The sequence below is a fragment of the Malaya genurostris genome, chromosome 2 (genome assembly GCF_030247185.1).
Source record: "Malaya genurostris strain Urasoe2022 chromosome 2, Malgen_1.1, whole genome shotgun sequence".
Taxonomy (NCBI): domain Eukaryota; kingdom Metazoa; phylum Arthropoda; class Insecta; order Diptera; family Culicidae; genus Malaya; species Malaya genurostris.
In genome coordinates, this window is record NC_080571.1 from 284,762,810 (window position 1) to 284,790,184 (window position 27,375).

Consider the following 27,375-nt stretch of genomic DNA (forward strand, 5'->3'; position numbering starts at 1 on the left):
ATATTTTTGATGAAATGGTGAAAGAATTATGTTGCTACCATTAATACAAGTCGAGATATTCACGATTAAGTTCTGCCCATTCTTCCATATGGCTAATTTTGAAAAGGCACCCCATAGTAAAGTAAGTCGTATTCACGACAAAATATCTAGAATAATCACAGTCAGCAAATACAATTTATAATACGGAATACTTCGGTAAATTTTCGAGGACACGTTTGCCTAGAAAGTTTGATTTTACAAAAATCTCAATCTTAGTAATACAAAGAATTACGAAGGGTGAAACCGGCGAAACTGTCATTCCATTTGTTTATGTAAGTTTCGCCAAATACAAATAATAATACCCCTAGGTCCCATACATTCGGAGCGCCAATGTTTGGTTCATAGAATGATCATTTTAGCCTAGCCTGTTTCTTCATGACAGCTTAGAAAAGTTGAAAAATAAAATCTCTGGCAACGCTACAACATCCAAAGTATGCTAGCAATTATCCTGAAAACAATGCGTCACTATCTAAAGACGGAAAAAAAATTCTGCTCCCGCTATGTTCGCAGGATACATTAACGAATAGCGGAATTAAATTAAACTGTGGAACGCGTTATAATATCGAAAACGAGCTATATATTTCTGGTCTTCAAACCCCACATGGCATACAATTCTCAATAATACATGAAAACTTAATTTGGTTACCAATTACCATACAAATTTGATTGTTCATTTAAAATGGATAGACCAATGATTTCCAAACTGATCCTTTCAACCCACCAGTGCGCGGCAACACATGGTAAGGCGAAAGACGTTTCGTTGCGACAAAAAGGTTGCTTTTTGAAGAAAACATCTATCATTCCCAATACGCAAACGCAGCTCAATCAAATTTTAACTTCGTTGGTTTTGAACATAATAGAGACCATCACAAGGAAGCACAACAGAGACGGTTTCGAAATCGATTTTCGATTTATCAGGTCAATTTTGTAACGTGATCAGTCTTCTTCTTGGACGTTTTCATAAAACCTAGAAACTGCAACTCTGCAACAGCTGCGCGGCCCTATAAAAATGCACCATGTTAAGCAATAAAAAAATATTTGTTTAATTTAAATCATACCGTATCTTGGGATCCACTTGGCGTTCTTGTTCATCTATGTTACATCCGTCTAGAACAGTTCGAAATGCCTGCAGTCAGTCAAAAAGATTGACCATCCTACCGCACTCGAGGTGCAGTTTATATGCAACAGAAAGATCCGGAAGAATAGAGATAAGGCTGCAGTCATCAGTAAGTTCGCAACATTCGCACTGTTAATAGTAGCAGACCCTGTCGGCTTGGAGCGATCTCAATCTTCAGTTCAGCAACGCCATCGCACGGCGTCTCATTCAACATGTCATGTCAATTGTATGGGTGCACAGCCCTGCTATTTTGGCGCGCACGAATTTGACATTTCTCTCCTCTACTTCTATGTATGAGATTCGATGCGGACTCACCTGAGGGCGACATGCTCGCAAAAAAGGATGTTGCCAATGATTTGTTCGGAAAATGTGAGAGCTATATATCTTGTTAATATGATGTCTTTGATAGTAGTAAGGATTGTTGAGTGCAGTAGCGCGAGGGACACTCACAATATGCCTCTGAATAGCGTAGCAATTCGTTTTAAATCGTTATTCATGAGTTCCAACGGCTCAACCTCGAAAAAAAGTTTGCCCTCGTATGCTGAACTCATCGTTATATTCAACGTATTTATCGATTATTTCCACGGAATGTTATATTCTATCAGAAAAAAATGCTTTTAATTACTAAATTACTAAGAATATTAAACGCTTTTCAACTTACTTGTAAAGTCCCAGGAGCAAAATATTTCTGATTTAACCTCAGGGATCAGAATAATACAGTAACTATGGTGAGTTGAATTGTACCCTTCAGCGTTGCTAGTTGTATGGAAAATTTGATAAAGTAAATTGTCACTCTGAAAATGTACCCTAACAGTGTACCACAAAGCGCAAAATGTGTCCTCGAACATTGTTCGGAATATTCCGTATTATAATTTGTATTTGGTTTCGCCCTCCGTGTTCCATGCCAATAAGCAGGTCGATACTTCAATTGTTAGAAAGAAAGGGTGAAACTATTTTCCTGTCGTCATTTTAGATGGTTTTCGAACGTATCACTACTGGAAAAAATAAATGAGACAATAAAATTACCTACAGATTTGCCTTATTAGCGAAAAACACCCAGTTTCACAAAAAATGCACGAGAGCTTCATTATTCACACAGGAGGTATAAGTAAACAAATCGAAAAAGGGTGAAACTATGTTGATTTATTCAGTTGACATAGAAGGAAAGCTTAAAAATTTACATACCTTATAAAGATAAACCAACAATTCATCGACTCGTTAAAAATTGATTTCAGAATATGCGGTAATTTCTAAATAGGAATTGTAACCAAATGAAAAGTATTAAGCAAAGTCAACGAAAGATGGCTGATCGTCTGAATAGTACTTAAAACTGTTTGATGGTACGTATTTCGTGATGAAAACAAACAAATTTAAAAATGGTGTAGTGTATTTTTGGTTGTAAATGAGCTGTCAGAAAGGTCAGTGTGGTACACTGTCAGAGTGACAGTGTACTTTAATGGATTTTTTTTTATCAAACCGGTATCACTGAATATTCAAATTTTCCTTCATCCTAGTTACTGATTATTTTTTGGATAACAACTTTGCTTCGCTGGCAGGAATTTATTTCCCATCTGATATTTTGACCGCGAGAGTATTGATAGTCGGAACGTAAAATAGATTGTCCCGGGTTGACGGTTGAATGCATAGGGTGCAGGTCTTATTAACCAGTTGTCGTATGTTCGAGTCCCGACCTGAGAGGATTCTTAGTCGCAATAGGATCGTAGTACTAGCCATGCAAAGGTTATGTACGCTAAGAATCTGCTGCGAAGTCTGTTGAAACAGTGAAGCCAAGTTCCCCAAAATGAATGTAATACCAGGACTTTGCTTTTTAACCAAGACCTGTTCTTCAGTGAAGAACGAGCAACTAAAGGGAAACCAGAATATATGGTAAAAGATTCGAATTAAGTTTCAATGAGTTGTCTAAAATCTAGGAACTCTTTGGGTACCTAGTTATAAACGCTTCAATTAACACTCAAACGCTCGGGTTGGGATTTTCATCGATTTTTTTTCAAAAATTTGTAACTACTGAATAAATTGACCGATCTTGATGCATTTGGTGTCAGAAAAACTGGGTATTCTTTAATTTAATTCTGCCTTAAACGGTGTTGATATGGTCCAAAAACACCGGTGTTATTCCAGATCGCCTTAGGGTAAGTCGGTTTTGCCATTTGGGGTATTCTATCTTAAAAACTAAAAATGTGTATGGAAACAATTCTAGAACAATCTGAAATGTGCAAGATTTACTATAACGCATCAATTTGAATAAACTAATCATTTGGCCAACCATCCCAGAGTAGATATTTTTCTACACCCCAACGTTTCTGTTTGATTATGTTAAATTTTTGGGACAGTCAAGGTTAAAGTCAAAACTACGATTTTTCACGAAAAAATCCGCTATTTTGTAGCTGTTAATGCTGTTAAAATCTAACATTTTCAAAAAATATATATTTTCGTTTGTATTTTGTTATAATGAAACATTTCAAGAATCCTTTTTCAAGTTTTCGAAGCAGGAATCTTGGGCCTGTGCGCAGAGCACTTACTTCTTCGCAGTATGGACAAGCAAAGATAAAGGCCCACAACTTGCTGAGTTTTGTTCCGATAGGCTTGAAAATTTCACAGAATTTTCTCGAAATGTTTAACTATAAGAGGATACAAAGAAAAAAATAAATGATTTTTCAAAGTATTAGACCCTTCCCGCCTCTTAAGGTAGTGTATCGCCGTGGTCAGGTGATGTTCGCTGCCTATCCTGGGGTTTCAAGCACATCACCCAAAATTGCAAGAAAACGGGTAAGAAAACGGAAATTCCAAGAACATACGATTCTAGACAATTAGTTTCTCTATCGATTCGTATATAAATTGTGTCTAATAAACGTTTTTATCGGAAGATTTCGTGCGAGTTGTAAAAATAAATGAGTTTTTCCTTATTCTTTCGCTCACTCACAATGTCATCACACAAGAAAACATAATGTTTAACAAACCTCGCACGAAATCTCGCGAAAGAAATGCTTTCTAACTGATATTTTTCGCCAGATGCATAGTAAAATCATTTATCTACAATCGTATGTCTTTGATTTTTCGTGAATCGAGTTAGTATTTTAGAAATTAGCAATTTAGGGTGAAATTTCGGGGACAAAGCAAGAAGCATTGAGTTGTCTCTCTTCGACCTGACCTCGGCGAAGCGCTACCTTAAATCATCGACAGTTTTGAATTATAAATTATTTGACGCAGAACTATTTTTATCGGCTGTTCGGAAGCGACGCATTGCTTTCACGATAATTACTATTTTGATGTCGTAGCGTTGCCAGAAATTTTTTTCTAGCATTTCTAAGTTGTCACGATGAAACAGTAAAATAGGCTTGATTAAATTGATCTTGCTGTGAACCGAACATTGGCGCTCCAAACACAGACTAACAGACATGACAGTATGAGTAAATTCTTATAAAAATCATTTTTCGTGATGCATTAGTTCCACCTATATTGTACTGCGCGAACTATTTACTATCGGTACACCCCTTGTGTTACGTAAAAGTTTTTTACTAGTTGGTTTCCCCTCGTTTGTCAATACCGATCAGCTGCTTGCAGGGTTGCCTGATTTCATCATAATATTTGATAATGAATCGTCACAATAAGTTATTGGATTACGTTGATAATATATTTAACTTTTTTAGCGATGTTGGAAGGTAAACTTTTATTTTGCTCAACGTTGTTCATCTAGAATATTTTGAATTGTGTTCGTAAATTTCACCCGAAATTAAGTGACGGCAGACCAGAAGCAAGTAAATATTGTAACAAAACGGGTTCGATTTTGTATTGCGTTGTAGGATGAGAAGTAGGCACAATTCTATATATAGTTTTGGCAATATGTAATTAATCTGTATCCTGCATGAAATTAACATGGAGATATACAAATCAATATATTACAGGTAATTCTGTATGAATGGCAACTCGGTTGGTAAATGAAAAAAATAAACACAGTCTAGATGACAGACAGGATGTATTTGATAGGGTAACGTGGCGCTATCATGACATATGCGAGTACTGTCCCAACTAAAGGAATATTCGAAATGACCGTTTATATGGTTAAAGAATCTAATTTGAGTGTCCTGTCTGTTAGTCTGTGCTCCAAATGTGTGGAACCTAAAGGTATTATTATTTGTGGTCTGTCTTAAGAATTTTCATAAATAAGCGGCCCTTACACGATCATTAAAAGTGTTATTACTAAAAAGGTATTTTTTAATGAACATGTAAGGGCAGTAGTGATGAATTCTCCATACAAACATGGAATTTCATCACCTGAGTAATCATTAAAAATGACAATAATATTTCTCGTGTAAGGGCCGCTGTAGATTAAGTAATTATTGAGTTTTTTTAGTTACAGTGTAAATAAGATACACAGCTCTATGTGATTTTGATTGGAACACGAAAACGGTGTAGTCGACATCCGCATTGTTTTGTTTTATTTTCTACGCGGCTTTTTCATGTCTCCAGTATCACATTCGCACATGTACACAACGATTATAAACAAGTTTGAATCGTAATCTCTATTTAAAACGATTAGGTTGAAGTAGGTGTTGATATTAATGTGATTATACCTGTAAGTGCAGCTTTGGTACTGATCGGTAAAGGTAAATTTTCATTTTGATCGTGTTATTAAATTTCTTCATTGTGTACGATTTTCATGTTCTAACCACATGTCTAAACAATAAACAGGACATATTGTTTGTTCAGAAATGGATATTAATATGGATGGCTTCGTGGTGCCAAATATACAGGCTTGGTTTCGGCAAAACAGCTTCATGTGTACACCGGATAATGGATTACTTTATCTCTCACGGGTTGATATTAACTACATTGCCCCGCTTGCCAGCGGTCAGCTCCCGAAGTTTCGCATTGTCAACGCCAAAACGATGTAAGTTTTGTTATGCCGCTAGTTACCGTAATAATGTATGGATTTTGTGTTCGAAGGATCAAATCGTTGGCTTGCTCTCCGGACTGGACCGAGCGCCGAGAATTTGCAACCTACGACGAACAACATACGGTTCAGGTTTGGGATCTTGACAAAGGAGAATCGATAAAAGGTCACAAAGGCCATCAGCAATGGATACCATCGCGTCCGGAGAAAAACAACGAAGTCAGTTCTGCCATATGCTATGTCCACGAGCAGAAAATAATTTCGGTCGAACATTCGATTTTGATCGTCTACTGCTTACTTACCAATAGCTATAAAGCGTATCCGGATTTTTTCTTTCAAAACAACATAATTGTTGCTCTTTCACCGTGTCCTTACGACCGTGATATCTTTGCTGCCGGACTGAAGAATGGCTTAGTGAAGATTGTTTCGCTCAAGAATATGTCAGTGCTGCACAATCTGCGCGGTCACGATAGAGAGATCGTATCGATCGAATGGATGAGGGTTCCGGTGCGATCGCAACCTCCGGTGGACAACTGGAGAGGCGAGGAGCGGCCGAAGAAAGAAGCTCGTAAGAAAAAGGACAAGAAAGTCGAGGGTGAGTTTGGCTGATATTGCAGTGAGATGGTGAAGTTTTAATATTTTCATTTTATTTGTTTTTAAGAAACACCAAAGAAACCCGACTCGAACTCTACACCCGCAGTGGACACATCGGATATATTCGATATTTATGATTACAACGAGCAGGAAGAAGAGTTTGGAACAATCGTGGACCACGTTACGTCGAGCTATGATAAGCAGGATCGTTTTCGGGATAAAGTTCATACAACGGAGGGTTTCAATTTTCTGGAGGCGTGTCAAAATTTGAAAGAAGATATTATTAAAGCGAAACTGGAAGACGAGGCGGACGAAGACCACAGTCAACGCGATGTTGACGAGACGGAGGGAGCGCACACGTTGAATTCGGATGAAGAAAATGAGTTGGAATATGCGGATAAACTGAAAGATTTTATCATTATTGACGGTGAAGGAAAGGAGGAACCGAAAAGTGACTCCGAGGACGAATCGGAGGACGAACAAAAGGAGACAGGAACACCGCGGATAGTGCTGGCAACTACGAGTCGGGAGAATGTCATTCATTTTTGGAACTTCGACAGTGGAGTGGCCATCGATAGGGTAACTCTGCCGAACAATCAAGTGAGTCGACGCCTTTGCCCGGGAACATTTATTACCGCGGTTTGGCTGGATGACTCGAGAATAGTAGCAAATAGTATTACCGGAAACGTGTTTGAGTGGAAAGTTTCATTCTACTTTCGGGGACCCTCCATCAAGTGAGATTTGTTGGCTTTAGAATTTATAGCAGACAGTTTTAAATAACAATTTTCCAATTTCAGAATGGTGGCAAAACGAAGTTCCAAGTTGTTTCCGGTAGATGCCACCGTTTTCGTTATTCGCTCTTTGGGTCCCATTGCTGATTATGATCCAAAAATGACTTACATTTGGTGTCAGTCGCTCAATCGGAAGTTAGTGGCTGTTTCCACTTCGGAAAAACCGGAAATCGTGGCCGATCTGACCTGTCTGGCCATCGGGAATACATGTGTCATTGAAAACCCAATGGAATCGACCGTGTAAGTTTGTTTGATTTCGATGTGGTTGCCCGGGCAGTTGAATTTTAATTTTATCTTTTTCCCTTCAAGGCTGGCCATCGGTTGTCCTGACAGAAGACTGGTTACCATGAACCTGGCAAGCATGGCCTATAACGAGGTTATCTGTGTGCCTTTCATGAACAAAATTTGCTGCAAAGTAACCGCACTGGATTGGCATCCGGAGCGGGAAAACATAATTGCGTTCGGAACGTCCGAGGGAAGAATCGGTATGCTGGATACAAACAATCAGATTAACGTACCGGTCCTGCTGCCGTCGTTCCTTTCGACCGATGTGTACAGCCTTAGATGGAGTGAAATTACCGATGAGATGCGGGTGCGGCAGACGGTGCTGTTTGCGACCGGTAAAAGCAAGATGGCGTACTACAAGATGAAACCCGGAAAGCACGGTACGTATATTCTTAAAGTAAATTTTCCCCAATCTATCTGATCAAACCACTCTTCCAGAGCTCGTCGAGATACATCAGTTTGGTATGGTTTCGGGTGTATCGGCTTCGGAGCAGTACCTGTTCGTGGGCACCCAGGATGGGTTTGTTTACGTTAGTGATCTCCACAAGAATCTTACGCAGTTGTACCGTCGAAGCATCACGCGTCGCTACATCACTTCAATGCAATTCAAGGACAACGTTTTGGCGGTGGCATCGAATGAAAACAGTATTCGGTTGATTGATTTCAGCAGTGCGATTGATGGTGGGATATTGTCCGCGGTTTCACGGGGTCCAGTTCAGTCACAGTAATTTGTTTTCGTTGCAGATAAAGTTGATGATAATATTCGACTGTTGGAAGGCCACAGCAAAGGAGTTTGCTGTGTGCGCTGGGGTTACGGCGATAGCAAACTGCTGGTGTCCGGTGGATTCGACTGCACTTTTCGAGTGTGGGAAACGACTAGTTCCAGCTGTTTGGCGATATACAACAGTGTGGATGCAGTGTTTTGCGCCATTTTTTCGCCGGTGAACGAAGATGTTATTATTTTCACCGGAAAAGGAACAACATTGGCTTTCGTCGACTACACCAAGCTTCCCTCGATAGCCGAACCTACGGTTAAAAGTGAGTGGTTTCATTTTCCCTGTTAAATCATCAATTTTATTTTGTTTGGGTTTTTTAGAATCAAAGCAGTTGAAAACATGGGGGGTTAATTCCGAGGCCGGTCAAATTAAAAAGAAAGGCAGAGAAAGAATACGCGTTGCTAAATGCACTGAACAACTTGATTCACTTCGACTTTCAGGCGACAATCCGACTGAGAAGGTGGAGACGACCTCCGGTTATGAAGAAAGTAAAGAACCGCCTAAACCGGTGACATCCGTTGCTCAGGTGGACGAACTAGCAGATCAGTTGAAGGAGATTAAGTTCAAAGAGATCAAATCAACTCAACTGAAGACCAACGTTCCAACGACGTTCCATTTGGCCACTCGGGAGTTCAATAAGCCTACCAAGGTGCTTGAGTGCATCATCAGAGTGGCTAATTTCAAAGAACCAACCGACGAAGACGGCGATCAGGACGAAGACGATGGCGTAGTTCAAACAAAAGCAGACGATAAGTCTGACGAACCGCTGTATTTCAACGAGAAACTGTTCACAACAGAGGAACATCTTCGGCAGTTGATAGCGGAAGAAAGTGAGTAGCATGAATTTTGATATTATGACGAGTAAATAATTTTTTTTTCGTGATAACTGCAGCCAAAAATCATCACGAGGCTCGAACATCATCCATCGGGACGATTCTTCTGCCGCAGATCGGCTTTCGATTGAAGGACGAGATTCTGGAGAGGATCGCATCCAGAACGCTAACGGATCAGCTCGTGGCTCTGGCTCCGTCAATTTCCTATGAGTATTGGCTTGTTCTGAATGTTTAATCATTCCACGTGCTAAATGTACCTTTTTTCTTTGCAGATTCTGGCGGAAATGTTGCGAAGCGTACGCGTACCAGTTTCTTGAAAAACAATACACTTTGGCGTCCATTCCATACTTTTTGGCAGGTCACAAGGTACGATTTTTAGTTTTGTACGTCGAAAATTAAAGTCTTCTTTTAGTTCTGTTGCATTTGGCTAAAAACATGGGTCAGCGACCAGCGGAAAATATTGTTTATTTCATAAAAAAGTACTTAAATATCGATCTAAATCGATTATCAAGAATTAGACATCATTTCTGTATAAAATGTTCAAAACGACGAATGTAACAATGAGAGATTCTCTTTGTTTTCTTTCTCTTTCGATTATTGCGAAACATTCCTGCTTTTTTCGGGAATTTCTTCAGTGCAGATTCAAAGATGATAGCTTTCGTTATTACTATCGGTAAATAATTGGAGTGCTAACAGTACCGTAATAATCGAAAGAGAAAGTAAACAAAGATAATCTCTCATTGTTACATTCGTCGTTTTGAACATTTTATTCAAATTTCTATTTCTCAACCATGTGTGCACGCTACATAAATACATTTTTCATTGAAAAAGTACGGGTGTGTAATGTCAGAGACATAACTGGATGTCGTGAATACGAATAAAACTGACACGATTTGTTCACACTTTCAAATTCGAATTGATAGCTGATTGATTCTGTGAATTGTGAAACTTTTGAAGTCGATTATCTCATTTTGGATTTGCATATTTCATTGGAAGAAACTATCAAGATGCTGTACAGGATTCATTTCTGTCTTTTAGAAAGACCAAATTGTGGAATTCTCTACGATATTTGGTACAGTTCGAAACATTTTTCCCGAACGATCTTCGCACAGCGAAAAGTGCACGAAGCAAATCAAATTATTTTGGATTTTCACTAAAGTGATGATTTTTACCTTCGGTTTGCAAAGAAGTAATCCTAATAGTTCTTTAAATAACATTTAGAGCCATTAGAACGGCTGATTTGATATAATGCCCATTTTTCGTTTTCTTTCTCTCCAATGCAAACGACCAGAAGCTCTGTTGCATGATGCAATCGCTCTTGTTTGAGTTGAAACTAGCTTTGCGTACAACTCGCCAGACATCCGCTCGCACTGCCAAATGATGCGAAACTGGTTTAATACGTCTTTTCGCCTTGACGACCGGTAGGCAAATGAGAACTACGACCTGAGCGTTTGAGATTTTTAACCACGCAGAAAATACGCTCTCAGATGCCGCTGTTGGAATGCGTCTTCTCGCCCCGACGTCTGCTTCCTTCCAACGCAGAAGAAGAAATGATCGATTTTCGACCACGGTTCCCCTTTTATAACGTTCAGTTGAAGATATGTACCTGACTACCTCAAAATCGTCGTCCTTGCGCGAAAAAACCAATCGAAAGTAAAGAGTTTTCCGTGTTTTCAAATTTTGAGAAAACCTAATATTTGAGTTGTTTGTCGTTATCTCACACTATTCAAAATATTATCCTAATTTCCTGATCATATTTTTGATGAAATAGTGTAAGGATTATGTTGCTGCCATTAATACAAGTCGAGATGTTCACGATTAAGTTCTGCCCATTCTTCCATATGGCAAATTTTGAAAAGGCGCCCCATAGTAAAGTAAGTCGTATTCACGACAAAAAAGGGCTGATGCTTAATGTCAGAGATATAAACGGATGACGTGAATACGAATAAAATGGTTGGTTCAGTTTCTTCGATGTAAAGAATCTAAATTCTGGAACCGAATTTTGAAGCCGAATGCTAGAACTGAATTCTGAAACTTAATTTTGATGCCAGATTCCGTGTACTGAATTCTGAACCTGAACTTGGAAACTGGATTCTAAAACTGAATTCTTGATATGGATTGTTGAACTGGTCAATGAATCTGTAATCTGGAACTGAATTTGAGCTAAGGCTTCTGGTTCGGAGCTAAGTTCTGAATTTTAGTTACAGAATACCGGACTTGGATACAGTTTTCAAATTCTGATCCAAAATTCAGCTTCGAAACTGAGTTCTGTAATCCAGATGCAGAATTTAGCTCGAAAATCTTGTGCATTCCTGTCTGTTTCTTAACAAACGATTTATTTATTTATTTATAGTAAAATCAACAGACACGATGTGGTCCTAATGATTAATTCTAATACTATGTAAGAATTTGATCCGTGTTTTATGCCGTGAAAGATTGAAGTCGAACTCAGATGACACTCGATTGAATGACCGTTGTAAGCCGATAATCGCACCGTTTATCCCGTAGTTAGTGCGGCGTAAAGGAAGTCGAAGAAAAGCGTTGTTGCGGAGAGCTCGAGGACGAACATTGATGTTGATTTCACGGAGCAAAGTGGGGCAGTCGATTCTATCATTCAAAACGTCTGCTATCATTAAAGCACGCGATAGCACCCGTCTTACTTGCAGTGTGTCTAGACCGATTAGCAATCCGCGACTTTCATAGCTCGGTAGTTGATGAGAAGTGGTCCAAGGTAAACGGCGAAGAGCGAATCGAACGAATCTACGTTGAATCGACTCGATTCTATTAACGCCATTGAGGTAGTGAGGGTTCCAAACAGCTGAACAATATTCCAGAGTAGAGCGAACGAGTGAACAGTATAGGGATTTCAAGCAGTAAACATCCGTAAAATGCTTAGCCATTCTCATCACGAATCCAAGGCAGCGAGAAGCTTTAGCCACAATGTAGTTGGTGTGTTGCCTGAATGTTAACTGCTCGTCAAGAAAAACGCCGAGGTCCTTGATGCACGTCGATCTACCAATCATGAATCGCTCAATAAAGTATTCGAATTTCAAAGGCACTTTTTTTCTCGTAAACGTAATGATCGAGCATTTTTCTGGATTAACGGTCATGTGATTCAATTTGCACCAATCCGAAAATATTGCCATTTGTCGCTGAAGAAACGTCGCATCCTCCGAGGTGCGAATAACACGATAGATCTTGAGGTCATCTGCAAAAGATATGCGCGGTCCTTCCAGAGAAAAATTAACGTCGTTAAAGTAAAGCAAGAAGATCAAAGGGCCGAGATGGCTCCCCTGCGGAATTCCAGATGTTGCAACAAATTCTTCCGAAGCACAATCATCAATTTTAATCACAAGATGACGATTCCTGAGATATGATTGTATCCATCGAAGGACGTTTGTACCAAAACCAAGTCGATCCAGTTTTGCTATTGTGATGTCATGGTTAATTTTATCGAAGGCGAGGGAAAGATCGGTCTAGATTACGTCCGTCTGAAAACCATTTGACATGGCGTTGGTCACGTAAGATGTAAAGGATAATAGATTGGTGGTTGTGGAACGTTTAGGCATAAACCCATGTTGGGAATCATCGATATACTGCTTGCAATGATTGAAAATTGGAGTCAGTATTACTTTTTCGAACAGCTTGGGAATAGCGCTTATACAAGTTATACCACGGTAGTTGTTTATATCTCTTTTGTCTCCTTTCTTGTAGACCGGAAACATGAATGAAGCTTTCCATAAGTTGGGGAATACTCCCGTAGCTAGTGACATATTAAATAAACAGCAAAGGGGGGCAATTAACCCGGTTGAACATTTCTTTAAGATGACTGCTGGTATGGCGTCTGGGCCTGCAGAGGTGGAAGCCTTCATACCAACGATTGCCGTTTGTATCGATTCCTCGTCTATATTTATCGAGTGCAAAGCATAATTGGATACAGGAACATTATTCGCGGCGCGTGCTATTTCCTGCGGAGATAGAAAATCGCAAGAGAAAACACTTGCGAACCTTTCCGAGAACAGCTGGCAAATTTCTTGAGTAGACGAACCAATACGATCTCCGAATTGCATTTGTGATGGCAAACCAAATTCTTTCCTTTGCTCATTAACATGCTTCCAGGAAGCTCTCGAGTTAGATTTCATTGTACGTTGTATATTATTTAAATAACGTGCATGGTAACGCTTCCATCGGAAGTGGCACACCAATGTAAGCCGGGAAAGTTGAAATCACCGACAATCATGATTTCGTCAATGGGCGTCAAAGCGCTTGAGCAGACGAAATTTCGTTCAACGACTCAATGTGTGCATTAATAAGTTGTAAGTCACGACAACGGTCCGGAGGAAGATAAATCGCACAAACGAAAAGTGAGAAATCAAATAGTTTTATGCGCACCCATACCTGCTCGACACAAAATCCTGGTGTGTATTCAACCAGCTGAGCCTTCAGACGTCGATGTACCGCAATAAGTACTCCACCTCCTATGCTCTTGGGACTGTTACGACTGTTACGATCAGTACGGAAGACTTCGTAATTAGATCCGTACCCTAGAACGGATAATGTATTTCCGTTAAGCCACGTTTCAGAGAGAGCGATGATGTCGTTACAATCCTCCGCACATGCTAGCCCATAATCGTCAATACACGTGCTTATGCCGCCTACATTTTGGTAGTAGATGTGCAAATTGGATGTATGATTGCCGTTTGTTGTTATTTGGAAGACTCCTTCCATGCCACCGCGCACAGGATCGGGACGACTGATGAACGCAGACTGCAGAAGCTCTACTGTGGGTGACGTATCAGGAGCTTCCAGAATGCGAGGTGTCTCGGTGTGGCATAAATCGATGCGTTGTGCTCAGCGCTAGAGCAAGACGGCTGTTGAATGAATTCAGAATGCTGACTTCTGGAAGTGCGAAGCGGGTGAACACTAGAAGGCGACGATACAAAACAATACTTGCCTTGAGAAGACGTTTGGAAGACTCTCGTAGCACACCCACACACAGGACCGGGACGGCTGGAGAACGCTGGCGGCAGTGGCTCGACTGTGATGGGGGATACGAGCGCTTCCATAGCACCAACTTCAGCGCGTCCCAGCTTTCTCACATCATCACATGATCATAAGTCGGGTGTATTCAATAAAGCCTGCGACGAAGTACCGGGAGACGATTCTGGAATGGTAGGCTCATCGGGTGTTGTTGGTGAAACATCGATCGGAGGGCACCAAATGTTTTTGTTGCGATTGTCCTCGAACTCGCGGAAAAGGACACCTTGAGGCCACGTATCGGGATCGAGTGCAGCGTCGCGATATTGGGGTAGTACCCCGACTTTGAAGGAAATGAAATTCATACTATTGACGTCAATTCCTTTTTTCACCAATGGGACAACCTTAACCTCTTCGTTGCACTGAAGACCGTCTCTTGTTAGTTGTTCGACCATTTGCTTGGTGACGCTGGGATGAAACGGAGACAAATAAATCCATACCAGAGAGGAAGACGTTGGAACCGTAGAAATGCTGCAATTTTCAACTGGTTTCCGCCCGCAAATAAGTGAATAAGTTGATTCCGATCCTTCTTCGCGACGACGCTTTGCAGCAGGACGAGAAGCGTCGTTGATGTTTACTTCACTATCACTATTACGCCTCGGAGTCGAAACGGAAACTTTGCGAGTAAGGCGCGATATTTGCTGACTGTTTTTCGTGATTTCGGCTTTCAGCTCAGCACAGACCGATTCCATTTTTTCGGAGACAGCTGAAATTGCGCATCCTAGTGATGAGATCGTTTCCCGAAAACGAACTAGCCTCATCAATTTACAGCATTCATCGCACATCCAAAGCAAATTAGGACTATCGGCTAGTACCTTCAAGAAAGGCTTATTTAATTTGCCACATTTCATATGGACAACATGATGGCAAAACCCTGAGCAAGAGATAAAATCCTCGTCAGGTTTAACGGTTTTCGCACAACGATCGCATGCATCAGCCATAGCACTCGAATTTGAGCCAACCGACATTGAAACACAGTTGGCGCTACGAACGGTAAATATGACGCGGAAAACGAGATATCTTATTGATGCGTTATCTATGATCAATAATACTACTCGATAACTGAATTTCTAACGGCGGCGAAACTGCTCAATAACACTTTCTAAGCACTGCACTCCAAAACTAGATCAAAAACGGCAAGTCCGCGTATCGAATATGAGCAAAAAGCGAAAACAGAACGATCAAAAACACTCGAAAAAGACAAAAATAATTGAGCTATCTGCACAACAACAATGGCGGTAGTTTGTTTACCAACACTGAATGTATTTCCTGAATTCAGTTACACTATTAGAATTGTGAAAGTGAATTTTGGAAATCAATTCTAGACCTGCATTCTGAATCTGCTTTCTGAAATGATTCTGAGTTTTGGATCTGAATGCTGGTCCTGCATCCCGGTCTGAAGTTCCAGAACTTCAGTTTCAGAGCTTAGTTTCCGATTTCTGAACCTGAATTCTAAGTCTGGACAGATTTTGGTGTGAACCTCAATTTAAATTCCAGATTCCAGTCCAGAATTTATTTCCAGTTTCCAAGTCATTTTTCCATAAAAAAATGCAACATTGTTATTCCGCAGAACTCTTTGTTTGAGCGGTAGTGCTTAAAAAAACGCTTTTTTATAGCGAAATAATAATAGAAATAGAACAATTAGTCGGAGTGACTTAGCACTACAACGCTTTATTTTCCACTTCGCAGATAACCGAAGCCATCGAGCACCTGTGCAAGCACAAGTTCTTCCGCGAGGCGTGGGCCATCTGCAAACTGCGCAAGGCCGACGATGATCCGATTCTCGAGGTGGTGTCTACCGAATGGGCTCAGTATTTGGAAAGTGTCGGAAACTTGGAAGGAGCAGCTCTTGTGTATGTGTATTGCTATAAACAGTTGGGTTTTTTACTTGGTTCAGTACATTTTTCAATCCTTTCATTTCAGCTGGACTGCTTCGAAACAGTACCAAAATGCCGTGGCCGTTTTATCCAAGCGGAAGGAGTTAACCGAAGATATTCAACGTGCCATCGACGAGCTAAACAGGAAGCTACAGGAGGCTGCGGAGTAACCGAATTTTTTTATTATTTTGTTATGCTTATTTTACATTAAATTTACGATGCTTTAACGTGCCCGATGGTTTCACGGGTAACAATCCTGAACAAATAAACTTGAACTAAAAGTCTGTTGTTATTCGCACTGTCTATTTCAATCTATACTATTTGTACTATTTATCTCAGTCAGTAATGAGAATTCTTTTCAGTTTGAATGCAATGGCAAATAATTTCTATTTCTTCTACAACGCCAGCACCAGTACCGTTTCAGCAAGTTACACCAAATCTGTCCGCACACCAGCTTTAGTGGAATGATTAAGAGGGAATACAACGCTAGTTGATAGAAACGCTGTGAAGTCCAAAGTATGGTGTATTGCAGCGTATCGCCATCCAGAACAGCGAAACCGTACCCAATTTTCATTACACCCATTCGGTAGGAACACGTTGGGACCGAAATTTCGAGCAGCTGATCGTTTCTTCGCAGTTCGATCAGGTTAAACGAATGGATGTCATGTCGATTTTTCCGTTTTGTGTTAAGTGCGACAAAGAGTGAGTTCTTTCCTAGCTCGTCCTGTCTGATAACAGCAAATTTTGAATTGTGATCATGCGCTGAGAATATCACATCTGGTTGGATCGCTTTAACAGTCTAAAATATACAGAATATGATTCAAAACTTCAATTTAGTAGTCGATCCAATACCTACCTGTATGGAATAGTCGTCTGTCTGTTTCAGTAAACTTATGTGACTGAGAACAATTGAGAACAGTTCTGAACCGTTACTATTGCCGTATTTTTCCGGCATAAGTTTACTTATTCGGTTGACATTATAAAATGTGGTTCCTTGAGGTAGCATCCACAACGATTGGCCTTGAAAGTAACGCCTGAAGCGTTCAACACTGTCTTCTTTAACAAGTTCAGAACCTTCCCCGGCTATGTCGTTGTCACCTGGGATGTATATCTTTTGAAAAGGAAAAAAGTTGATACTAATAGAAAGCTCTTGCATGACGGTGATACCGTTCTTACCATCGAGGTGCGAGCCTCTGGTTGGATAAAAATTTTAGAGAACCTTTGAAAATACTCCTCATATTGATCCGTTGTTGCCATACTTCCTTCATCCATCAAGTCCCCCAGGAAGCATATCACATCTGGGGCGGCGTGTTGCAGCGCCCGACGGTATGTAATTGCCAATTGTCTATAGAGATTGTAACATTTTGTGTATTAAATTCAAAGAAATTTTTCGATTTTAAACGAAAAGTTAAATTTTTTAGACGGTCCAGAAACCTGCATTAGCTTCCATAACTGGTCTCGATCGATTGTGTCGTATGCTGATGTGAGTAAATGAAATGTGGACACGTTGTATTCGCGGCACTTCTGCAGAATTTTCGGTACGAGGAGAGCCCATGAATTCCACCTGGTAATACCCCACAAGAGAACCTTGTAGGCGGCGCAGTGTGATCGCGGTAGTTACTGCAGTCCACACATTGTGCACAGTGCCGTAGTAAGGGTGAGGCGAGTGAGGCGACCGCCTTGGGCGCCAAACCATGATGGAATTGGTAAAAATGTGTTGTACAATCAGGGAAAACTATTTAAATTAGATTAGGTTTCAGATTAGTATTATACTCCTACAAAAATCCGATGAGATAACGCCGTAATCATTGTCATTGATATGCATGAAAATGCAATTTACAGTCATTTTGAATACGGCGGTTCAGCGACGACCGTAACAAATATTTTTCATGAGCAAGACACGTTCGATTGTGTATGTACAACTGGACCTACCAAAGATCTAATTCTCAGAGAACCTGAAACGGATTACCATTCCCTAAAATTGGCTATTGGGAGATCCAAATTTATTCAAATGTACAAGTGCGTAGATATCTGTACGTAAATCACTGCACTGATATCGCACGTTTTGACGTAGGACCAAAACCGTGCAAACAGAGGTCAGGTTGCGTCGATTCGAATAGATAAATATTTGAGATAGTTGGTGGACGAAACTTAAATAAATAACGAACAATGTATAATTCCCCATGTTTACCAAACCGTACTCATAGCTTCGCCTAACAAAGACGATAATTTCATTTACATTAAATCTCTTTGCATTTTGCGTAGAATGGATGAGACTATTTAAACTGAGCCTCTTCACACAATCGAAATTAGCTTTGAATCGACTTGTATTCTGTGCGATTCGTTTGTGCCGGGGAAAAAGATTCTGTGGATTTTTATGCACCGTTCTTCTTGCATGATTTTTCTCGTCTAGTTCTGCTGATTTTTTCCATTCGAGATGCTGAACGACTTTGATAATCGAGTTCTGGATTGTTTTTATCAGGGGTGACATTATGCATCCAAGCAGTATCGACTTGTCCTTACAAAGCAAAGCAAAATTTTGGGATTACATTTCTTTTATGTAACTTGGCCTTTCTAGTTCAACAGACTTCGCAGCCGATTCTCAGCGGTCAGAATCATCGTATGACTAGTACTACGATATTACTGAAAGTAAGAATCCTTCCAGGTCGGGGATACAACTGGCTTGTAAGACCCCCTATGCATTGAACCGCCAACCAAGGATGGCTTTTATTGTATCATAGAACGCTCTCTAACAACTCTTCACACGCTTCAATCAGTGCCATCGGAGAGAGACAGATATCATCTCAGCAACAAAAAACCGGCATGGTTCATGTGCAAAATCACATCACTGTTTACTGCTACCAGCGCCATTGACGAGCGATGGTGAACTAACGAAACAATATTTCCTTTTTCAGAGTATCAAATAATAAACAACCTTTCTTTTGTTTTGAAAAAAAAAATGCTAACCAGTAGCATAAAACTTATACACTTTATCAACGTTGTAGCTTATTTTCAAAAAGCAGTCAAACCAAGAAATGTTCATTAATTTGGTGAAGTTTTTAAATACAAATAAGGAAACAATATATTCAATAAATCAGCATTATTGAGTTATTGTTTTCTATTCAATAACATGTAAATTTATTATTGAAATGGATTTAGAACACATAATGATTCATATTTTGAATGCACATGCGGTAATAATAAACGATAAATATACACAACATCAATAAACCAATTGTGTAGTCACAACTTTAAACTCCTCAAAATCTCCCATTGTGAGATTATATTCCAGCCTAGTAGACCATTTTTTATAAGTGTTATGAAGTAAAACGAAGCATCAAACTTATGTCAAATCTATTTCGGAATGATTTCAAATTCAAGTTTTAAAATCAGCTTTATGATAAACGTAATCCTTTTTATGAAAATTTCGAAATGAATAAAATGTTTCGTTGAAAGCATTTTTTTTGAATATGTGTTTGCCATGCCGTTTTTATTGGTTACATAATAAGAATATCTTAGATTTATTTACTATTTCGAGGCTCAATGTTAAAAGATTATGCGCTCTTTTTTTATTGTGAATATACGGGTAAAAAAGGAATTATTACTGAACAACTTGAAATTTTTGCGGATTTTGCAAAAGTCGGCATGATTTACAAACAAATTCGGTGATTAATCACCTTTCTGGAACAAATCAGCTTCGTTGCATAAAACGTAGTGCTAGTGTTCCGAAAATTAGTTCTGAAAGTCTTTCATACTTCCTCCATTTTCTATTTTTATTTGGTTTTGGTAGAACATCAAAATTGTGGACATCAAATTTTTCCTAATGCTAATTACATTTAAATAGTGAAGGTAAAAATCATGTATCCCAGAACAAACGTGTCAAAAATGTACCTTAAAACCATAAAATTTGTTATGAGTAAAATTGTCATCCGAAGAACGCTCACACACAAAATTAGTTTTAATTCAGAGAGGCATTGATTATATCTGTCATAAATCAGTTACTAGGAATACACTTCAAACCACAAAAATTATTGGTTTCTATATTATCGATCAAAGTTTTGAGTTGTTTCGTTTCACTGTACATTCTTTCTGTGCGCAAAACATGTCTGTCACCTCATCGTTGTACGCGTACAGCGTTGTACAGAAATCATTGTACGGAAATCACATGTCTGTCAGCGGTACAACATAGAATGGACCGAGAGTGCGAGAGCGAATTTCTCTTGATGACCCGTTTGAGCATCACGGGTTAGCACGCTGCTGTGAGGATTCGCTCTGAAGCAACAAACGGTCGCTCATTCTCGTTTTGCGATCCGATTCTTTGCGGGCAGTGGTTAATTGAGATAGAATCATTTCAATCATCTCTATTCTGTACGTCGATCGATTCGAAATATTTCGATCGAATGTGCAATTTCCATTCTGCATTCCGTTCGAGTTGGGTATGAACTCGAATATCATTCGTTCGAGTTGTTCAATTTTCGAACATTACTCGATCGACTTGCGTACGTATCAATTCTGTTCGATTTCGATTCGTTCTAATTTGTTTATACAAGTATGACGGTTTCGTTTACTATGAAATGAATAATATAAATAATATAGAACGTGTAAGTAGTGTTGACAGCTTTGATGGTTAGTGTTCGAAATTCCAAGTGTTCCCGAACGAGAGTCGATCGAATCATACAAGTCGAACGGAATAAATAATGCAAAATTCGAACTCGAACGAAAGTGTTGATTCGTTCGTATCATAAATCCGTCGAATTGCAGAATCGAGGTGAATATTGACGCTTATTCTAATTATGTGGATACAACCTTTGTATATGTTGTGTCTATGAAAATGTCTGTGAATGCTCCACACAAGGGTTTTGCAATATTGAATCCTAATATGAGAATCATCAAGTCGAATCATCGATTCGATTTTCTGCGATAATTGTCAACTTGCGATTCTCTCTTGGTAAATTTTACATTGCGCCGAGCATTGCAAAACTATATCTATTTTGGTGAGGGCTGTGAAATACTCAGAGTATTAGGTGGAGCGAAGAAATTTTGAAAAATTCTACCACGATTCATGCATTGAGAGGCAGCGAGTTCTTGTAGCATCATTTACCAGATTGAAAATGTTGTATACAATGTAGAGAAATATCGAGCCGCTTTCAGCCAAATTTTCAGCAATCACCAACACTGTCGCTAATCCTTGTTCGTTAAGGACACGTACAAAAAGTTTTTTGGTTTGTATTGAATTATGTTGACACAACATAAATAAACTAACGGTACTTTTCAAGAAATTAAAAATTCTGAAAAAATATCAAAAGTACATTTCACCGTGATACTAATAAGGATATGAGGAGCACAAAAGATAACTGCTTCCTAAATGTTCAAACAGAAAATAACAGTGATTTTCACAATAGTTGTGTAGTCCTACGTCTACGGTTCGAATAACCCAAAGGACTATTCCTTGTAGTGTTACATGTTATGAACCTTAGGCACAAAATTAAGCGTAAATAAAATCTTATATGTTCGTACACTGGAATTCATCCGAGTAATTATAATGTTGATCGTAAACTAGATTTTAAACCTTTCTTGAGTTTTAAATCATTTCAGGGTATCGGTAAGATCCATGAACAATAGAGTACTTAGGGTAAAATAGGTATTTTGGCCCATTTTAGGATTTGTTTTATTTTGGCCCACTTTGTAAAAATATCCACCAAATGTTGTAATATCTTTGAAAACCACTTCCGCAATAAGTAATTTATTGTGATTAGCTTCAAATTTATGCAAAATGGGTTACTTAACATCGGTTAAATCCATAAAGTTTGTTAGGTGGGCCAAAATTTATGAAGTGGCCAAAATACCTCTGTTACCCTATTATATAAAAGTGTTTTAGTGTCACTATTGTGGATGACGCACTTTTCTTTCTTTGCGAAACATTCTAAAAATCTGACAATTTTTCGAAATATTGATAAAAACCTGCGAATTTTGAAAAATATTTGTGAACTGTGACGCAGAAACTGGTGACCAAAATAGATTAGAAAATCTGTAGTTGTATAGTGTGTGAGTATGGCAACCCCGCACACACAGCGCAAAAACGAACTTTCAGCAAGCGCAAATGGATGTCACTCCCCTCTCAGCAGACCGTTCAATCACAGACTAACAGACATGACAGTATGAGTAAATTGATATAAAAATAATTTTTCGTGATGCACTAGTTCCACCTATATTCTACTGCGCGAACTATTTACTATCTGTGCACCCCTTGTGATATGTACAAGTGTTTTTACTAGTTGGTTTCCCCTCGTTTGTCAACACCGATCAGCTGCTTGCAGGGATGCCTGATTTCATCAAAATATTTGAAAATGAATCGTCACAATAAATTATTGGATTACGTTGATAATATATTTAACTTTTTCGCGATGTTGGAAGGTAACAATTTATTTGGCTCAACGTTGTTCATCTAGACTATTTTTTATTGTGTTAGAAGTTTTTACCCAAAATTAAGTGGCGGCAGATCAGAAGCAAGTAAGTATTGGTTCGATTTTATATTGCGTTGGAGGATGAGAAGTAGGCACAATTATGCATATAGTTTTGGCAATATGTATTAAATCTGTATCCTGCATGAAATTCTCATGGACGTATACAAATCAATACATTACAGGTAATTCTGTATGAATGGCAACTCTGTTGGTAAATGAAAAAAATAAACACAGTCTAGATGACAGACAGGATGTTTTTGATAGGGTAACGTGGCGCCATCATGACATATGTGAGTACTGTCCCAAATAAAGGAATATTCGAAATGACCGTTAAAATGATTGAAGAATCTAATTTGAGTGTCCTGTCTGTTAGTCTGTGGTTCAATTTTGTTGGTCTTTGAGCGCTTGTTGAACGACATATTGCACGAAATATTCGTTCAATTTGCTGGAACGGTTTGTTGTTGTTTTTTCTCTTGCAAAAATAGTGTGAAAATTAAGTATTACCTTTACATAGAAAGAAAATTTGTTGTTATTCTACGTGAAGTAGAAGTATTGTGCAGGTATGTAATGTTAGTTTAAACAAATAAGTGGAAAAAACTTCAGAAATTCTGCAGTAAAACTAGTCCAACGGGGCTCCAACTCCTTAGTTGGCTCAACAATGGACTTTTGTCTGCCGGGTTTGTTGAATGAAAAAAATGGCATTCGGTTCAACGGTCTGTTTCAAAATCGGCAAACGAAGGCCCCGTGTTGGCCTCCCGTTGAACGTCTGATTGGACTTTCATTGGACCAATGATCCAACGTATTGGACCAATGAAGGACCACCGTTGAACGTTTTTTTTCTAAGTGGGTCAGTTTTACCATACACTCACTAGACTAGTTACACTTAAACGTCAATTTACGCAATTTTTTTAAGCGTTTTATTAAAAAAAAACTATGATGCAATGATCGCGTAAAAAAGGTTTTTGCATAATGAAGGAAATCTAAATTTATATACATATACAAAAGAATCTAACATGCTTCAGGGAATTGAAAATTGTAAAATGTACATTCATGAATTGTTTAGTTTCAAAGAATCTAAAAAAGTTCGTGGGCATCCAAGAATTATCTGGAAAGCAAATATTGTATGTAATCAGTTTTATATGACTATTGAGTGCGGTATGTACTCGTAGTACTCTTCACAGAAAATTGACATACTATGATAAGATCTGTAGAAGAGTTTGCACATCCAAAACCTCCTCGGCAGTTCATGGCTTAAGATCTACCAGTGCAACAAAGTGCATTAACGAACTTATCGTTCTCGGTCCATATTCGTGATGCCACATGCGAACAATAGGACAATCGTCATTGCTCTAGGCCACCCAAAAACTTCTTGGAGTTGTAGCACTACGACTATGAGCAGCATTGAAAATCTAACATATACATATACTGCTGAATGCTCGAGTATATCTTAAGACCCTTTTTTACCAAAGTTCTTGGACGACTGGGAATCTACCTTGAATAGCTATAAATAGACATATAGGCGATGTATAGCTCTAAAAGTATGAACCACAAATAAAAAATGCATTAGCCGTTGTAGTTCTTGCTGTGACACAGTGTAGTTCCTAAGGACAATACTCCAAGTAGTCCTTGGATATTGGAGCATCTCTTAAGCATTTCCATAGTTTCAGAACATACTCAGAGGGTTCTCAGGCTCTAAAGCATCGGAAGTAGTAGGATCGTTCATGTTATTTACACTAAAATCAAATGCAACTTGAAAAACCTTTTTTTACGCGAAAAATTTGAAATAACGCGATGTTTTATTTAATTTACGCGAAATTTAATTTAGGCACCCCTGGCGTTTACGGAACGAGACGGATCATCTGAATCATAGATAATGCGGTATTTTTTATGCATGACACGAAGCATGCCGACCGAAGTAGAACTGCTATTGTACGAAATGAGAGGTGTGAAGCAACGATCGAAACCGTCGGCTGTGCGGAGGAAATCAAAAGGATGACATCATTATGGCATGCTGTGATTGCTTCTTGAAAACATAGGTCGATTCAAACCAATTTTTCAATGGTATGCTATTGAAATACTGAATCGTCTCCATACATGTTTAAGTTTTGCATTTTTTAATTGACACCCGGCCCCGTATAGTGAAGAGTAAGGAATTTTTATTGCCCGAACAAATGAACTCCATGCCTTTCGAATCGAACAGATGGAAGCGAATAAATTGGTAAAATTATAATTTTCAATTAACACATGGATCAATAAGTCCCGAGACTAACAATGGAAACAACATTTTTTGCAATTTATTTTTATTCATAAACATAATCACCTTTTAGGGTGATACAATGGTTCCAACGTTTTTCCAATTTTTCAATACCATGTTTATAAAAAAAAATTATCTTTCGCTTCAAAATAAGCTTCAGTTTCAGCGATGACCTCCTCATTTGAGCCAAATCTTTTTCCCTGGAGCATTTTTTTAAGATCGGCAAAGAGCCAGTATTCACTGGGGGCTAAATCTGGCGAGTATGAGGGGTGGGGAAGCAGATCAAAGCCCAATTCGTTCAATTTCGCAATTGTTTTCATCGACTTGTGGCAGGGTGCATTATCTTGATGAACAAGGATTTTTTTTCTTTGCATGTGCGGTCGTTTTTTTGCGATTTCCTCCTTCAAACGCACCAGTAAGTCAATATAATAATCACTGTTGATCGATTTACCTTTTTCGAGGTAGTCAATGAAAATCACGCCATGCGTATCCCAAAATACTGACGCCATGACTTTGTCAGCTGACTGCTGCGTTTTCGGACGCTTCGGACGGCTTTCGCCAGCTGTGCGCCACTCAGATGACTGCCGCTTCGACTCTGGAGTGTAGTGATGTATCCATGTTTCGTCCATGGTCACGTCCACGTCACGTTGCTGTTTTTGTTCCATCGAAAGCAATCGCGGCACCCACTTGGAAAAAACCTTTTTCATGCTCAATTTTTCATGAAGGATATTAAATACACTTCCATATGATATCTGTGTCATCTCAGCAATCTCACGGAGCTTTCATTTTACGATCTTTCATTATAATTTTTGTCACTTCACTCACATTTTCCGGTGTAACGACTTCCACAGGTCTACCCGAGCGTTCAGCGTCATTTGTGTCGGTACGACCACGTTTAAACTCGGCGAACCACCGACAAATCGTTGCTTTTGATGGACAAGAGTCCGGATAACATTTTTCAATCTATTGTTTCGCTTGCACGGTGTTTTTACCCATTAAAAAACAATGTTTTATCAATACACGAAACTCGGTTTTTTCCATTTTTTAAACAAACTACAAAACGACTTTACTTCAACCTCGATAACTCAGCTGTTTCTGGTCGGATCGACTTAAAATTTTGACCCGTTTCAAGCAAAGGTTAGTACTCTAGAAAGACGTGGTTACTGGTTTACTACGAGCGCCATCTCGGCTTTAGTGTCGGGACTCATTGATCCATGTGTTATTTCGAAGTGGCAGCGGTTTTCGCCTGCGTTCATGCTTTTTGGGACAGTCTTTAATAATGCAGAAATAATTGACAAAGAAAATAAACAAAGAATGGGCTGGTAGGGTACCGATAACATATATCGGTATATTGAATACATAGTAAAAAACACTTGATATTATTATTTCAAACAATAAATTAATATTTTTCTCGGCAGCCGGCTTCCCAGATCAACCAATATAACCAATTAATAAATTTAATGAATAATTAAAATAATAAAGCGGAAATAATACAGATTCAAGACGCGCGTGAAATCTGATGACTTTTATTTGGTGATTTAAAATGGTTTTCAAATTGAAATAAAATTCCCTGTACAATTTCAGCTAATCCCGATCAGTAACGGAGTAGCAATTAGGGGTGGTCGCTCAAGCTCAAGCTCAAGCTCGGACAGTCATCAAAGAAGCAATCGAGTGAGAGTATTCTGTTCCGTCTAGTACAAATAACTTCAGTAATAATTTCAGTCTTCTTTATCGGATCGCGGATCATACAAATGATTATCATCATTTATGAGCTCAGCGCTTAGCTTTTTCTTCAATCCTGTATTCAATCAATTCTTTATGACGTCGAGTCCCGATTAAAAAGTGAACCACGATCGTCTGCACATTCGTCACGTGACGATGACTCGTTCGAAGTTTCTTTTGTGTTATCATCTATAGACAATGATTGTTTGGATTCACTTACCTGTCTGAGTCATAGTTAGCCAGAGGCCAGTACAGCTTGGTATCGAAGGTGTTTCCCAATATTTGTGCATCAGCCACTAGTAGAATTCTTACGCATCTGTCTGAATGTATGTTGGTAGGCTTAATTTTATGTACATTTGTCAGTTAGATAGAATTGGCCTTACCTGTTAGGCATTCTATTTGAGACCATTGCCAACTGTGAAAAAGGTGTACCAGGTACTCATTGTACAGGACCAAACACAATAGTGTAAACCAATAGATTTTCCAAAACAGATGAATTCTACAAACGAAACGGTCCATTAATATTAGATTTTATATGTGATTGGTTTCAACTAATTATTACTTAATATTTCGGAGCCAAAACATATTGAATCAACGAATTCTCAACCGACTGTTCTCACTGCTTTTACTACACCGACCGCCCGGTCACCAGTTTTAAGTAGACTGGTGTTGTT

The 27,375-nt window shown here is 39.0% G+C and overlaps 2 protein-coding genes across 4 annotated transcripts; one reads left to right on the top strand and one right to left on the bottom strand.

The window, feature by feature from the left end:
• The first annotated feature begins 5,577 nt into the window (after nt 1-5,577).
• On the top strand, nt 5,578-16,541 carry LOC131430402 (protein rigor mortis). 3 transcript variants are annotated; one of them, XM_058595346.1, is made up of 13 exons: nt 5,578-5,781; nt 5,867-6,065; nt 6,122-6,663; nt 6,730-7,396; nt 7,460-7,693; nt 7,763-8,118; nt 8,177-8,419; nt 8,483-8,776; nt 8,955-9,344; nt 9,407-9,557; nt 9,620-9,713; nt 16,074-16,237; nt 16,308-16,541. In XM_058595346.1, exons 2-13 carry the CDS (start codon nt 5,887-5,889, stop codon nt 16,429-16,431), a joined length of 3,438 nt encoding a protein of 1,145 aa, XP_058451329.1. In that variant the 5' UTR covers nt 5,578-5,781; nt 5,867-5,886; the 3' UTR covers nt 16,432-16,541. The 3 variants fall into 3 exon arrangements, with proteins under 3 accessions (XP_058451329.1, XP_058451327.1, XP_058451328.1); XM_058595344.1 differs by having other exon boundaries at nt 5,580-5,781; nt 8,835-9,344; XM_058595345.1 differs by having other exon boundaries at nt 5,580-5,750; nt 8,835-9,344.
• On the bottom strand, nt 16,479-27,375 carry LOC131430403 (metallophosphoesterase 1 homolog). Its single transcript, XM_058595348.1, has 6 exons — nt 27,264-27,375; nt 27,085-27,200; nt 26,922-27,021; nt 17,438-17,606; nt 17,118-17,372; nt 16,479-17,060 (listed from the first exon to the last, which is right to left on the bottom strand). Exons 1-6 carry the CDS (start codon nt 27,284-27,286, stop codon nt 16,620-16,622), a joined length of 1,104 nt encoding a protein of 367 aa, XP_058451331.1. The 5' UTR covers nt 27,287-27,375; the 3' UTR covers nt 16,479-16,619.